General features: G+C 40.2%; 1 protein-coding gene across 5 annotated transcripts in view; it reads left to right on the forward strand.

Moving 5' to 3' along the window:
• LOC135482533 (unconventional myosin-XVIIIa-like) overlaps window positions 1-14,698 on the forward strand; it is a 56,885-nt gene that overhangs the window by 36,680 nt on the left and 5,507 nt on the right. For all 5 annotated transcript variants that reach the window (XM_064762632.1, XM_064762634.1, XM_064762635.1 and 2 more), the window contains 12 exons: window positions 5,452-5,580; window positions 6,461-6,604; window positions 7,532-7,621; window positions 8,145-8,264; window positions 10,104-10,215; window positions 11,363-11,490; window positions 11,926-12,080; window positions 12,293-12,617; window positions 12,827-12,937; window positions 13,068-13,191; window positions 13,462-13,589; window positions 13,813-13,926. In XM_064762632.1, coding sequence (XP_064618702.1) covers window positions 5,452-5,580; window positions 6,461-6,604; window positions 7,532-7,621; window positions 8,145-8,264; window positions 10,104-10,215; window positions 11,363-11,490; window positions 11,926-12,080; window positions 12,293-12,617; window positions 12,827-12,937; window positions 13,068-13,191; window positions 13,462-13,589; window positions 13,813-13,926 — 1,680 coding nt within the window. The remainder of the gene's footprint in view (window positions 1-5,451; window positions 5,581-6,460; window positions 6,605-7,531; window positions 7,622-8,144; window positions 8,265-10,103; window positions 10,216-11,362; window positions 11,491-11,925; window positions 12,081-12,292; window positions 12,618-12,826; window positions 12,938-13,067; window positions 13,192-13,461; window positions 13,590-13,812; window positions 13,927-14,698) is intronic.

Genomic DNA, 14,698 nt, shown 5'->3' on the forward strand with positions numbered 1-14,698 from the left:
TCATGTGCCGGTCCGCAATTATTGTCAGCGGAAGTGGGTCGAGTAGGAAGCATTGTTCAGTTGAAGAACCCTTTAATATTCTGGCAAGCGAATGGAGAACATGTGTAGCCTTTGGCGGCATATTCAGTTTTCATGTCGGTGCAGGATGAGGAGGGATTTGGTTTACCGTCTGATATTGATTCAACTGGTTGGAGGAAAAAATGACGGTTTGTAAATGAAGAACACTGGAATGGTAGTCGATGGACATCTGTTACGTTGGTTCTATACTGTTGCTCTGTTGACATCGGAGTGAATTGATCATTGTCAAATCTGGTTGGTTCTTGATTTTCTTCTGATTTCTGTTTTGATGATATTCAAGATTTGGCAGCAGAAGATATTTTAAGTCTTGATGCTGACAACTTGGATAAAACGGCTTGATTTCCAAACCATCTGTCTATTTGTCTGCTATCTGAGTTTTCTCCGAAAAGAAAGAAGGATTTACTCTATAACCTTTCCGGTAGAGAATTTTGAAGTGAGACTTTCTATTGTGTGATTTTATCATACTATGTGGATGGTGTATCTTTTGATGTCAGTGCATTTCATATAGAGTTGATTATATCACTGTGCATTGAGCTTTCAGTATGGCTCCTCCTGTATTGACAATTCCCAGCAACTTTGGATGAACTCAACATTCAAAGGTTTAAAAGTTTCATTCAAATATCATGTGGTTTGTCTGCGTGTCATTTCATGTTGCCATTCTCATCATTTACCGGAAGGATATTGTTGGGCATCTGCTGCAATATAACCTTTCATGTCACAATTTCAATACCGATATAGGTCTCATGTGCCTTTGGCCCAAGTTTTCACAGAAATAATTTCGTCTTTGGAAATGTGAGGCTGAGATTATATCACTAACAAGCTGTTGTGTTTATTCTTCCACAACTTCATTCTTATCTATCATGTTTAAAACAGGTTTATGATACATTTAAATACCAAGAGGCATTTATTGGAAAAATAACTTGAAAGTGTTTTAGTTAAGCAGGCATTCCGAGCATCACTGGTGCAGGGTTGCTGTAACATATCTTTGCTAATACCTGTATGTAAAGTCAGGCTTGTACAGTTGGGCACTATGTCAGACTGATTTGCTCTGTAATTGATTGAGAAGTACCATTTGTGATGTTAGAAAATCAATCAGGATACTCTTTAATGATAAATTACTATACTTGTATAAATGGATTACTTCAATTGGTGGATCTGGGATCAATAGCTGAGGGCAGGCGGATGTGAATTTTGTGTCCCATTTAAGAGAGCATGCAGGGATATTTCAGGCATATGATTATCTTACATTTAGCAACCTCGTCATCCTTTGATGAATCCATTCTGAAAACATTTCCTCTTTCCATCGTATAGCAGCCTGGCTTTCTCTGTAAATTGATCAGTGCAAAAAAGTGTAACGAGGGCGTATTGATGTCAGGATCCTAGATTCATTCAAGATATAAACAGTTCGATATATACAGAATGTCAGACTGGTTTGCCCTATAATCGATTGAGATGAACCATTTGTGATGTTTGAAAATCAATATGGATACTTAATGAAATATATATTTTGAAATGGATTACTTAGAGGTGATATCGAACAGTTGGGCTATCCTACCAGAGGTTGTAGTTCAGGCTCAGTTGTTAAAAAAGTGGTTGATAATTCAGCAAAGCTTGGGGCAGTTCACAAAGGCGGCTATTACTCTACTGGTATTTGATGTCAGATGGATAACTGGGCAGCACATTGCCTATCTGAATGTTTTAGATAAACGTGCTGGTGTCTGAGTCATAACAGTTTGTAACTTTGAGGCAACAGATGGAACTCTGGTTTTGGGTATGTGGAAAATTTTGATTGAACATCTACTTCGTGTTTGAGCACTTGAAGCCAGCTCTCTTTCAAGCTAGGCTGTCTATAAAAGTGTGAAATGAAGTGGTTTCTTGAATTTGAATTGAGTGGTTTTTTGTGCGACATTCAAAATGAGGATGTTACAGCTACTGGTTCTGATTGTTTTGGTACATTACTGTGAGGATGAATTCGAGTAATGAAGAGTTTTGCTTCAGCTGCATGTATGGGATTATTAGAAATCAATGAACAAAAAGCTGTGAAAACAGACAGAAGAGTCTGGAAGTGAATCTCTCTGCTCTTCAGGTTGGTGGTGTTTTTAGGTAACCAAAGCACCTGAGCGAAGAGGTCTGTCTGGTTTATCATGTTTATGGCAGCTTTTTCCACCTTCTGCACATATTGTATGAAACAGAAGCACCTTGGGAGTATTCATTATGAAGTATGCATTCTCCTGGATAATTTTGGTGGTGTGTGGCATGATTTTCATCAGACCAGAATTGAAAATTGTCTAGTTAGTTTTGACAGATCTTGGTTGCTGAATCTTTTGGTATGTTGATCTGAAGTTTGGCTGCGAGGTTGATGTCTTGAATTGAGTCTTTCAAAGTTCTTTTAGTAGGGATGATGAATAGTTATCAAGGATTAACTGTTTGAGTGTGACTGTGGAAGAGGATAGACTATTTGGAGAGTGACTATGGAATAGGTATCAACAGTGGACTATTTGGAGAATGACTGTGGAATAGCTTTCAGAGATTGACAATTGATAGCAAACTTTGTGAAATAACCATCAGTGTTGTGAAGTTGAAAACCACTTCAAGCAGTATTTCATGAACATGTGGTTTTAGCATGAGGACTAGCAACATGGGTGATATACAGTGGGTGAATTATTCCACGGATAGTGACAATGACACCATCAGTAGCTGGGATGGTGATCGGACTATGAGCTGGGATGGGATGTCACAGTCATCGGTTGGCTCAGTCGCCTCGTACAGGTCTGAGCATATCCAATATATACCACCAATCAAGAAAACAGTTGTGCCTCTGAATTCAACCTGTCGGTCGCGAGTCGGGCCGAAGTTCAAGTCAGAAGTCCAGGTGAGTGCGTCAAATGAGTCCTGTTCAATTTGAAATACTTGTAGATCATATTCATATTGGAGTGTATAGTAATAAGTTCAAAAGTTTCTCAAAACAGATGATGTGCTACAGAATCATAGCCGTTGAGAAAAGCTTGCTGTTAAAAGTGTCTGGTGAAGTTGGCTGGTGTGCCACCTGATAGGGTGTGAATGTTCCACCCCTGAGATGCTTGAACTGCTGACTTAACCCCTTCTGCAAACTTGACACCAAGTCTTCCAGCTAGAGATCATTGGATCTTTCAGTGTTGCATATACTAACTGTATGGACGGCCTCGTGTATTTGGGCTGATGCAGGCCGCATTTCCTTGCCACACTTGCATTGCCTTGTTTTGTTGCTGACCTGTTTGGCTGTTCAGTTTGCTAGTGTGGTATACTGAACTTAAATTGATCTGAAAATCGAATCCTATGGTAATGGTGTGCTTGAAGGCTAAATGAAGTGACAAGTGTACAATACTGTTTAGGCAGTAGTTGTGATTGTTCAACAACATGTTTTGAAATAACGTGGGCTCTCGCTTGAGAACGTTCCAGGTTTACATATTGAATAGACTTATGAAAATCTTGCACCTTAATTAGAAAACCTTCCAAGTATAGGTTGGTATGTAAATTGCATTAGGCCTATTTAGGATTGTAATTTGAAGTGTTGTTCCATTTTAAGGACATGGCTGATTGGGGGTGATGGTATTGTTATGAGATGAGTAGCATGATGTCAGAAACAAACTTTCAGAGGATCACACAAGTGCTGGAAATGGTATAACTTGTTATTGAGAGTTTGGTGATCGAACCAACTGCTAATCATGTAAACTCAACATCTCGTACATACCTCAAACTAGACCTACAATGCAGTTGGTTGTTAACAAGGATAATTCCAGAGTTCATTGCACCTATTAGTTCAGATCACCTTTCACTTTGTTGTCTTTGGCGAGCTTCCTCTATCATTTACATGAGGAGAGGCAATAATCTCAGCTGGTTTCGTCTTCCTTCTTCTTCAGCAGTATGGGAGAATACTGCTGGGCTTATCATCCACTCCTCGGGGTACGTTCTTAGAAATATTATCACAGAGGCAAGCATATCACACCACTGACAACTGCTGGGATCTTGTGAAGTTTTAAGCTTTTTATGGGTCTGGAAAACACCTGTTTGCTGTCCTCTTTGAAAAATACCAAATTCTCTACCTGTAACAAAGTGCAGGAAGATATGGCCTTTGAAATAATCGCACCAGCTCACAAGAAAAATTCTGATATGAAGACCCTCTAAATCAGTAAGGTACTTCTTCAAACATTCAGTGTCTACTTGGCATTTCAAATCCTTGAGTCCACGATGCAGGTACCAGTACTAATTGCCAGCTTTAAGTTATAAAGCATCGCTCTTGCTATGTGCTTCTATTTCAAAGGTCATACTGCTGGAAACTAGCCTAAAGAACTACCAAGTATATACGATGCAGAATCAAGTTGCCTTTTTAAAAGGAGGAGGAAAAAGGAGGCTGAGTATAGTTAGCCTGAAATTCCTGAATGAACCAGATGGAGAAACCATTAGTACTGAGAGCACACTGTACAGTTTGCAGCAGACACAACAGAAAATGAGTCCACAATAGGAGACTAATCACTCCCTCCTGAATTCTGGATCAACTCCCAGGCTGTGATAATCAGAAAGTCATCTGGTTGATGAGCTCTAATGGCCATTGTCCCATTGTCTAATTGCCATTGTCTGTCCATGGGAGGTGATTTGTGAGGTCAAATGTCATCCTTATGACAATGAGTGTGGGTTTTACTGATTAGATTCAACTTAATCCTAAATTGACATCTTCTATCAAAATGCGTTTTCAAGTTAAGCCACAGCGATATTTTCTGGTCCCAATAATTGAATGTCAAGTAAAGATTGTATTGTTTTAAAAATCAATTGCTGGCATTCATGTGTCTGTATCATTATCCCAATGAACACGCCCCAGGCTATTGAAATGCTCATTTACTCACGCCATGAAAGTGATATGACCATATCTTCAGGGGATTGAAGCAACCGACACCAAGTCTAATTAAAACTTGGTTGATCGATTCTTGAACAGGTACAGCAGTACAATGGCTGTTTTGGCATGCTTTCAACTATTCTAGGTCCAAAGGAATTTCATTGACGCATTATACATCTTTGAGAGATTGTCTCAGTGGTTCATATTTGAACAGAAAAGACAATTCCTACAAAAAACTGTGCCCTGCTGCACAGATATCTGTAGGATATATGAATTGCTCCTTGGCCTTACTCCTTGCTTTATACTTCACCAGATGATGATAACCTTAGAAAACTGTGATCAAGAATTGAAACATTCTTCTGTAATTTTCAGATATTCAGATCATGTACAGACAGATTTCTCGTATTACAGCCAGGCTTGAAATTGCTCTGTCGTACCTCTTGTACTGTAAAATATGTACATTGGAATTATAATACAAGATCTGTTTATTTTGTATATTGTAGGTATTCTTTAGATCGGGTGTGCTGTCACAACTCGATGATGCAAGAGAAGACAAGATATCTGGGACCATCCTCAAGTTCCAGGCCTACTGTCGTGGGTACATCGAGAGACAGAACCTCAAGAAACGCAAGGTTAGTATGCAGTCATCATAATCATGTTTGTTATCAATGTGGTGCTCTCCATCCAGTGCCCGTGACAACAGCTTGCTACCGGTATCCTACAAATATTGTCCACTGCCGATCAGACAGCCCATGTATTGACCTAAAAAGTGACAAGATTTCCCTAAATCATTTTGGTTTTGCCTTTCCCAAATATTTGCATTTTGAACAAAGTTGCCAAAGGCTTTGAAGACACCCTTTCGAAAATGTTTTTTGTGTACACAAGTAGAATTCTTTAGGCCAGCTTTACTTTGCATTAGTGCCCTTGGACAAGAGCTATCCCTTTTAGTTAGCAGACCTAGGATTAGATAGGGCTGTTTGCCCTCTTAGCCATGGGGTGTGTGTATGGCCCCAGTCTTGTATAACGACCTTTAGGTCAACTAATTGACTGGGTTTTCCTACAAAAATCTTGCATAATAGGTCGAACAATTGATTAAACGAGAAAATCTGTACGTGGACATATGCCGGTTTTGAGCACTAGCGGAGAGCATTGGGATTATACCAAGGGGACACTACATGACATTAGGCTAGCTGTCTGATCTGCTGGGGTAAGTTATAATCTATGCCATGGCTTGCACTTTAACCCACTTTATTTATAAAACGGTCGGGGGGGGGGGGGGGGGTGGCATATGTTCAAATAACTTCATATTTCATGAGATATAACCTAAAGGTAGATTGTGATTGCTATACCATGTGGGCTGATACACACCTTCACCCATGGTTGTGTCCCAGGGACCAACTCCAGGTACCCAAGAACTTTACCAGGAGGAATGAAATGGTTGGTGTCACCAAGCTGGCACCAGATGACACCACTGATCTTAACCATCGCATCATGCTCAATTCCTTCTTGCAGGTTCAGAATCTTGCCGTCAAGTGCATCCAAAGAAATGTGCGCAAGTTCCTCTACATCCAGTCGTGGCCTTGGTGGAGATTGTATACCAAAGTATTGCCGATCCTGAATGTGCATCGGACAGAGGAGGAGCTCAAAGACAGAGCGGTAAGCATCTGAGCTGGATACCCGGGGATTCAGGAATCCAGGACCTTGAAAATAGGACAAGTGGAATTTGTAGTCAAAGTGCGCCTAAATGCTGGTTTCAGTTCTCAAATCCCTGAATGTCCAAATGCTATGAAGATGATGGAAGAAAAGGTTGGGATGACTGTCAATACAATTGTGACAGTGAATTTTGTGATAAACTTTCTGAAAACCACCATGCAAGGTTTGCTAAACTTGCAGTTAAGATATCACAACTCCTATTGATGTTGAAACGGCAACGAATAATCATGTAATGAAACGCTTCAACCATGTCATACCTCACTCTGTCTGAGCCTGATGTCTTGAACAGTAAAAAGCACTTGATCAAATTGTTTGGAACGACACCACTTGTCGATAGTGTGGTATAATTAAGTGAATTAGTGCTCCTTGAACGATGAAAGGAGACACTTAAATCAGTTGTAACATTTCGAGGGGAACGCTTTGAACAGATCAATGAAATTCCTTTACATTGAAAAGTGCTTCAAGGAAATAGCATCTGAAAATTTAATGCAGTTCATGGTCAATTCACCACTTCACTTGTTCCTCCTCCTTGGCCTTAGACTGTGTTGCTCTTGTTTTGGTGCTTGCATTTGATCAGTGCATGAGACATCACCTCAAGCACTCCGATAGAGAATGATTTCCCGATGCACATAGTGTCACTGGCATAATTTTGAATGCTGGTGCAAAAATGTAGATGAATAAAGTTGTTGAAGTTATTTTGTTGGGGATCTGGAACCCTAGATGGAACAAACATGAGTTTTAATCTATAGTTGATAGGACCGAATGAACATGACATGAAATGAAGTTTTCCTTCTCAGCTCTTGTTTACAACACATCACTGCATTCATTCTTGTTTTGACTGGCATGTTTAGTACACTTCGTCCATTGCAGGTGGAGCTGGAGCAGCTGATGCTGAAGTTGGAGAAGCTTGAAAAAGAGAGGAATGATTATAAGCACTCATGTGATAAACTAGAGGATAAGGTGAGACTAGATCATTAGCATCCTTACCCTGTTAAGACGCAAGATGAATCGTATGGTCTGTTTGACAAAATGGAAGCATGAGGCATGGCCCCTCCCCCCTTATTGTTGGAGGAAAATGATTTTTCAGGGCGCCTCTCCCCATGGAGCCAATGACTACTTCTAATCTTAGCCCATCTTGGCCAATCTAGCTGTAGCCCATTTGAGCTGGCCCTCGGAGTTGACAGCTGTGGGCTCTAACATTAACAAACAATCCTGGCTCCAGTTTTACGCTAACCAGAAAACTGAATTGATACACATCACTTTGGTTTATCTCACTGCAACCCGTTATTCTTTTATATTGCACGATAAGCATGGTTATAGTGCTTGGTTTATGCACTTTTTGTCTCTTTTTTCTCTGGGCCACTATTCTGTAACTGGTTAATCTCTAAAGTTGAAATAGGCTGTTTTCTGTAAATGTATAAGTTCTATGAAGATACAGTACCATCCAAAATGAAATGCTTTCAAGTTCTGTTTGTTTTTGCAGTTGGCGGAGATCTCAGCTGATTTCCTTGAGGAGAATACGACATCGCACCAAGCTGCTGAGATGTTAGAAGTCGAACAGGCAGAAAGGATGCGATTAGAGAAAGAATTGAGAGATGTACAGGTAAGGGAGCATCTCAGAATTCCTCATGATGCTTATAGAGTAGACCCCCAAAGCATTTTACTTGTTGTTAAAACAATGATCAATTCTTGCAAGCATTTTATCAGGAGGTTATTAAAGTAAATGTGAAATGACCTCATCTTCACAGCATATTTTGAAAACGACTGAACCAAGATATCATACATTGTTGTATGTGAAACCTAATTCATGCATTTGATACATGTGGAGGTTTCCGATGTATGTGTCATTTCCTGTAGACATAGTGTATATTTGATGACCATTAGGGCTCCAGGCCTATTGACATTTCTGTCGCAGTTGTTGAGAGATCTTTTTCTATAAAAGACGTTCAGTGTATACAACGGGTTAGATTTTCTTCTATTAGGATTATCAGTGTGTCTGATTCAAAATTGGCATAATGTTGAAATGTCAATTCTTGGAATCTTTATCTGGGTATTACTAGTTATTGTGGAATAGGAATTTTATCAAATGGGATATCTTGAATGTTTTTCTTTGACAAAGATGATTTTCTGGATCTGGTGTTTGTAAGTTGTGAGGAAAAAAAAGCCTGACGTTGCAGGAGTTGTGTGACTTGTTTATCATCATACGACTGAATGCATTTGCAGTCCAGAACATTATGACGCTTGATGTCATCTGCCTGATAACGTGTCATCAAAAGCTCTCTTTAGAATAGCATGTAGAGCCAGAGGGTTGAAGAAAATAGGGTTTGTTCTCCAACCCCAGGTAACCTTGAGTGTAACTAGACCAAAAAATCATTTATCAGCAATGAGTTTATGAGTTTCTCTACCTGTGGCCTGCTCTCAAGCTAACTACACTCTTCCAACTTGTTGTTGCCATTTTATGACAAGGTGCTAGCTACTGGAGCATTTACACCTGATAGCCCAACTTGTGTATACCTGGGTTGTGCGCTATGTAATCTTTTTGACTTGCTTTTCTCCGCTAGGTATGAGGCCTAGTATTTCTCCTCCTGGGCCTATTGTCTGTGCGTTCCCAGTACCTGGATGCAACACTATTTTAGCATTGTTTGGATGTCTCCTATAGTGTAAGCTGTCAGTGTGTTCATGTTTGCATGCTAAACTACCTCATTCTTAGACGTGCGAGGTTGTCTCGACGGATAGTCTCTTGGCCGATATCCTTTCCTTCCTTCTACACAGCTGGATGTGCTACCACTGCCAGTTCCTTCTGTCCTGGGCCTCTGTTTTGGATCTTTTCTTTCTCATTCTCGGACCCCTGTGTTGCCGATCTTGGCATTCCTCGTTTCCTTTTAATTTTGTCTGCAGCACACACACAAACCTACTCTCATTTTCTCAACTTTGTCAGTAGATGTGCTGTTATTCTTCGGATATCACTCCAATGGATCCATTTTAAAATCTACCTGTTTTAAACCAGGCTATGTTGGACCATTTTTAGACTCAATCCGTTGTCAACTATTGTAAAAGGATGGTGACCTGGAAACTTATTGTGGAGCTGGGCACAATTCCATCAACTGTTGTACATGTATGCATTTTGATACATTCTGTAGAGAATAATGCATGGCAATGCAACAAGCAAGAGATAGGGCTAGCTTTCCCCCGCCCTGCAAAAAGGTGCAGCCAGCCAAGAGTTGCATAAAAAAGGGAAAGGCAGACCTACCACAGAAGAAAACAGTTTGACAGGAAGGGAAATTTTATTGATCATCCTTGTGACTGATTTGAAGCCCTTGAAGCTGAGAGAGTTGCATTAGTGTGTCATGTTCTCATATGACAAGTGTTTTTTCAGCAAGATAAGATACAGCTTAATCAACAGTTTGGTCCTCTTGACTACAGCCGTGTATGTTTGTTTCAGTCGCGGCAGGCAGGCCTACAGCGGAAGAATGAACAACTTGAGATGGAGGTGATGCAGGCTCGGCTCTGGCAAAGTGCAATGGATGGGGAGGTGGACGACGATGACGGAGATAGTAAGTGACTTCATTCATTGAAAACTGTTCCTCGGGGTTCTGAACACATAGTCGTGGGCTTTGTACTCTTGCAGATTGCAAAGTTTTAACTGAGAAGGTTTTAGATTACTGATTGTACTGGTGGGGTAATGTTTCAGTTTGATGACACACTTGGCTGCTTTAATATATTGCTCAGACAATCCAAAAGAGAAGGACACTTGAAAGTACAATTTTCTTCTGTATTTGTCTAGGCTTGACCATTGAAGGGCTCTTAGGATTAGAATGGGTTGAATGACAAGCTTTGACTAAACTCAACAGTTACCAATTCATCGAAAGCTCTTCTAATCTTGTTTCACTATTTTCAACTAATGACCCCTTGATTTTAATCCCTTGAGGTTTAACACCAGCAACATTTTGCCAGGGGTCTATTCAAATTTCAATTAATATCGAATTGATCTCTCTGCATTGCTACTGTTTGGTCTGAAACCTGTAACCAGCGACGCTACGTTGGTTGGCGTTGTCTGCTACACACATTGGGTTAATATTGTTAGAAGTTTTGAGCATACTGTTGCATCTGCCTGTGCATTCCGTCTGGGAAGTAAATCATGTTGCCGAGGGATGCAGAAATGTTGCTATTTCCGTTCCCTGTTTCAGCAGCTTATTACTGGTGTAATTAGGGTTGTTTCGTTGAAGAGACACAACTGTTTACTCCTGGCACAGGTGGTGGCCTACCTGTTTCAATATTTAACATGGCTTCACGGTTGCAGTGTTAGGTGCGTGTGTGGTGCAGGCACCGTGTGTGGTTAACCTCTGTTGAAAGAGTTGTATCAGATTTTGTGTTCAGATAGATACAAACTGACTTTATGCATTTACCTGTTTGAAGACGAATTACTTGGCTAATAATTTGATGATTCAATTGGCACCAACTGTGAACAGAAGTGATAGGCACTGCCGAGGATTTAAAAAGTCAAAAAGTCAAAAATTCATTGTCAATCATATGTAGCAAGTTCTTTGAAAATCACCTGTTCGTTCTTAATGTCATGAATGGCAAGTGAAAAGTGACACATAACATGTGAAAACGTGAACCCTATCTATACATGGTCTGATAGACAGTATTTGCTGTCAGAAATACTGACAACACTCATCTTATGTATTCCTATATTTTCAGGTGATGTTTACAAACAGAGGTATGACCGTGCCAAGCGAGAGCTGGAGTTCACCAAGAAGAAGATGCAGCAGGAACATGAGGAGAAGATCGAACAAGAGCATTCCATTAAAAAACAAGTTGAACGAAAGGTAACATAACTTTTTTTCCACTTCAAGAATGTGAGCTGTTGAAAAAAGTATCCAAAAAGGTGTACATGTGCCTATTAGTCAAGTCAATCATGACAAAACTGGTGCCATTTGGAAGTAAAATGTGTGCTTTCAGATGAAGGGGCTGGTATTGTAGTTGGAATTCTGTTGCAATCGTGCAGTGTCAATGCTATTGAAGACATTTATTTATTTACATAATATTAAGATGTATATAGGCTTTATAGTTGTATTTATTGAAAATCTAAATATTAGGAATAACACCAAGGGATTACAACTTTTCTTGCTGAGAAACGGAAAGTAGAGCTGTTCCCTCTTCATTTTAACGACAGGAGTGCCGGATTATGTAACAGCAGTAAAGCATCATTACATAACAGCAGTATTATCCATTTCTGTATTATTGCCAATTTCTTCCTGCAGCTGCTGGAGGCGTTAGAGGAAGCTGATGAACAGAAAAGAATTGGTGCCAGTCAGAAGCGGAAGTCGCTGAAGTTAAACGCTGACCTGCAGGACATGAGGTTGCATCTTGAGGAACAGATCAGTCGGAATGCAGACTTAGAAAAGAAACAGAGGAAGTGAGTAGGGTGTTTACTGATAAAAATGGCAGTTTGGAGCACTGGGGAGGTGCTGTGTGTCGTTAATTGTTGAGGAGAAACCAGGATTTCAAAGTTAATTCGACAGTGCGGTTCTGGATGAAATGTATTAAGTTGTGCTTCAAGTTATCCTTTTTGCATGGCACATAATGTGTTTTCTTTTAGATCTGATAAATGAAAAATCTTCTTTTCAGGTTTGATGCTGAATTAGCGCGACAACGGGACGAGGCTGGTACGGAACACAGCCAGCGGGTGTCGCTAGAACGTGAACGGGACCAGCTGATCGCCGAGAACTTCTCATTAAAACAACAAATCGATCATTTACAGAGTGAGTTAGACTCGCAGGGAGATCAGCTGCATCGGCTACAAAATGAACTCCGCGACCTTGAGGACGTTGGCAGCAAGGACGACAAGGAGGTCATGGCCTTGAAACGTACCAAATATGACCTTGAAATAAAATGTGCGGACCAAGAGGAGGAATTGGATGAGCAGGCGGGACAGATACAGCAATTAGGACAGGTATGGATAGAAATAGACGAACATTTGTCTTTGAAATGAAACATATTATTTTGGTACTGATACTGAAATGTCTATAGAGATGTACTATTAAAAAAGAAATGTTAACTTTTTTTGATGTTTTCTGAAAAGACCAGTGGGTCTGTCAGATTGAACAGAAGGATTTCTTGTTTCTGATATCTCCCTCAACTCGAAATTCTCAATGTTTGCAGGCAAAGCTTCGGTTAGAAATGACGTCTGAAAAGCAGCGGCAGCAGCACCAAAAGGACCTCGAGGACAAAGATACAGAAATTGAGGATATGAGATATAGTACACAAAAAAGAGTGAGTTGATAAGTTGTTGGTGTAGCTAGTTATCAGGAAAAAGATCAGCATGTCTTGTGGAAGTAACAAGTCAACGAGATTTTTTTGTTTTGTTTGGGCATACATGGATGTCTGTCTCTGCATATTTCAGGTTAAACAGTTAGAAATGCAGATTGAGGATGAGTATGAAGAAAAACAGAGGGCGCTGAAAGAAAAGAGGGAACTTGAACGCCAACTCAACGACTTCAACACGAGGACACCCATCAGGGACAGAGGTAATTAGCAAATTATTGAATGAATGAAGTTTGGATTCTGATTCTGTATTTGATAATACAATTGTCAAGGGACAGGGGCATACTGATAGTGCCAAAGAGTTGTCTTTTTTGCCCAACTATTTGCTCAAGATCCTAGAATAATTTTGCTTGCAAAACTAAATCACAGGATCTCAAAACTTTTTGGAATCGGAGACATTTCTTTAAAGGAAGTAGGCAACATGTTTACATATTTTAGACTCAATAATTTTACCCAGTGGTTGTCTTTTCTAGATGCGGAGAAGGGTTTGCGGCGAGATCTCAAGCGAACAAAAGCGTTATTGCGAGATGCTCAGAAAATGTTGGAAAGACAGAGGGATCCTGCTGGTACCAGGAATTCTATAAAACAGCTCAGAAATCAGGTATGTGGTAGACCCTTCAGACATACAGTACAGTGGTGATCCGATGCAATCTGACATGACCTTCATATTCAGAGACTGCACTTGGTTGGCAGTTTACCAGTCCTAACATTTGGATGAAAGAATTTGAAGTGTTGACTTAGGCATTTGTTGATCATGATGGCCTGCGTCAACTTAGTGTGATATCTCTGTTTCCTTCAACAATTTTCATTTCTTCCATTTACAGTTAGAGGATGCTAACTTTGCCACAGCCGCTGCCGTCAAAGCCAGGAAGTCTATGGAACTCGAAGTCCAGGAAATCCAGCAACAACTGGATGTCATCTCCAGGAGCAAACAGGAGGTATGTGCCTGCTTGTTACTGTTACTGCTGAGCTTAAAAATACTATGCCAATAAGCCTTTTGTTGCTGTGACATAGCTACGACAATATAACGATTGTGATGAAAAACAGCCACGGATCGGTAAAGTCAAGTACAAGACTTGGTAGCTCATTTTGAAAACGGATAAGAGATATATGACCGAGATGTTAATTATTTAGCAGAACATTAACATGAGTTTTCACTTATTTTGCTCTAGGGATTGAAGGAGGTACTAGTAGAGTGTACAGATTTGGGGTTTGGGTATTCTGTCACCATGGACATCCTATACCAAGCATGAGCATGAGTTTGCTCCCAACAGTTGGGCCATTGTCATTGCTCTTCCCAGGCCAAATGGATGTTTGGAGATAAGAAATTATTGGTTCTGCAGTCTTGATTGCTCAGATTATGAAATATTTCACCTAAAATCAGTAATCATGCTTGCACAGCGAATCCTCCTCCTGTGCATGGTCAGCTTTGCAAATCAAATTAGAAATCATCCTGCTAGGTCCTGTACTGACGAAGGAAAACACCCTCTGATAGAAATAGGTGCTCCTCTGCAAAGCATGGAGAATACCAAATTATGTAAATGGAATATATTTGTTGCTTTTCTTCCCTTTTGCTGATGGTGCATGGATGGTTTAAAATGCCAATGCCACAGTGTTTGTATTGATAACACATCAAACTTGATTTGGGCTCAAATATGGAAATCAACCATCAAAAACATTTATTTTGGAATGGTATTTGGAGTATTGTCT

This window comes from Lineus longissimus, chromosome 2, assembly GCF_910592395.1.
Source record: "Lineus longissimus chromosome 2, tnLinLong1.2, whole genome shotgun sequence".
Classification (NCBI taxonomy): domain Eukaryota; kingdom Metazoa; phylum Nemertea; class Pilidiophora; order Heteronemertea; family Lineidae; genus Lineus; species Lineus longissimus.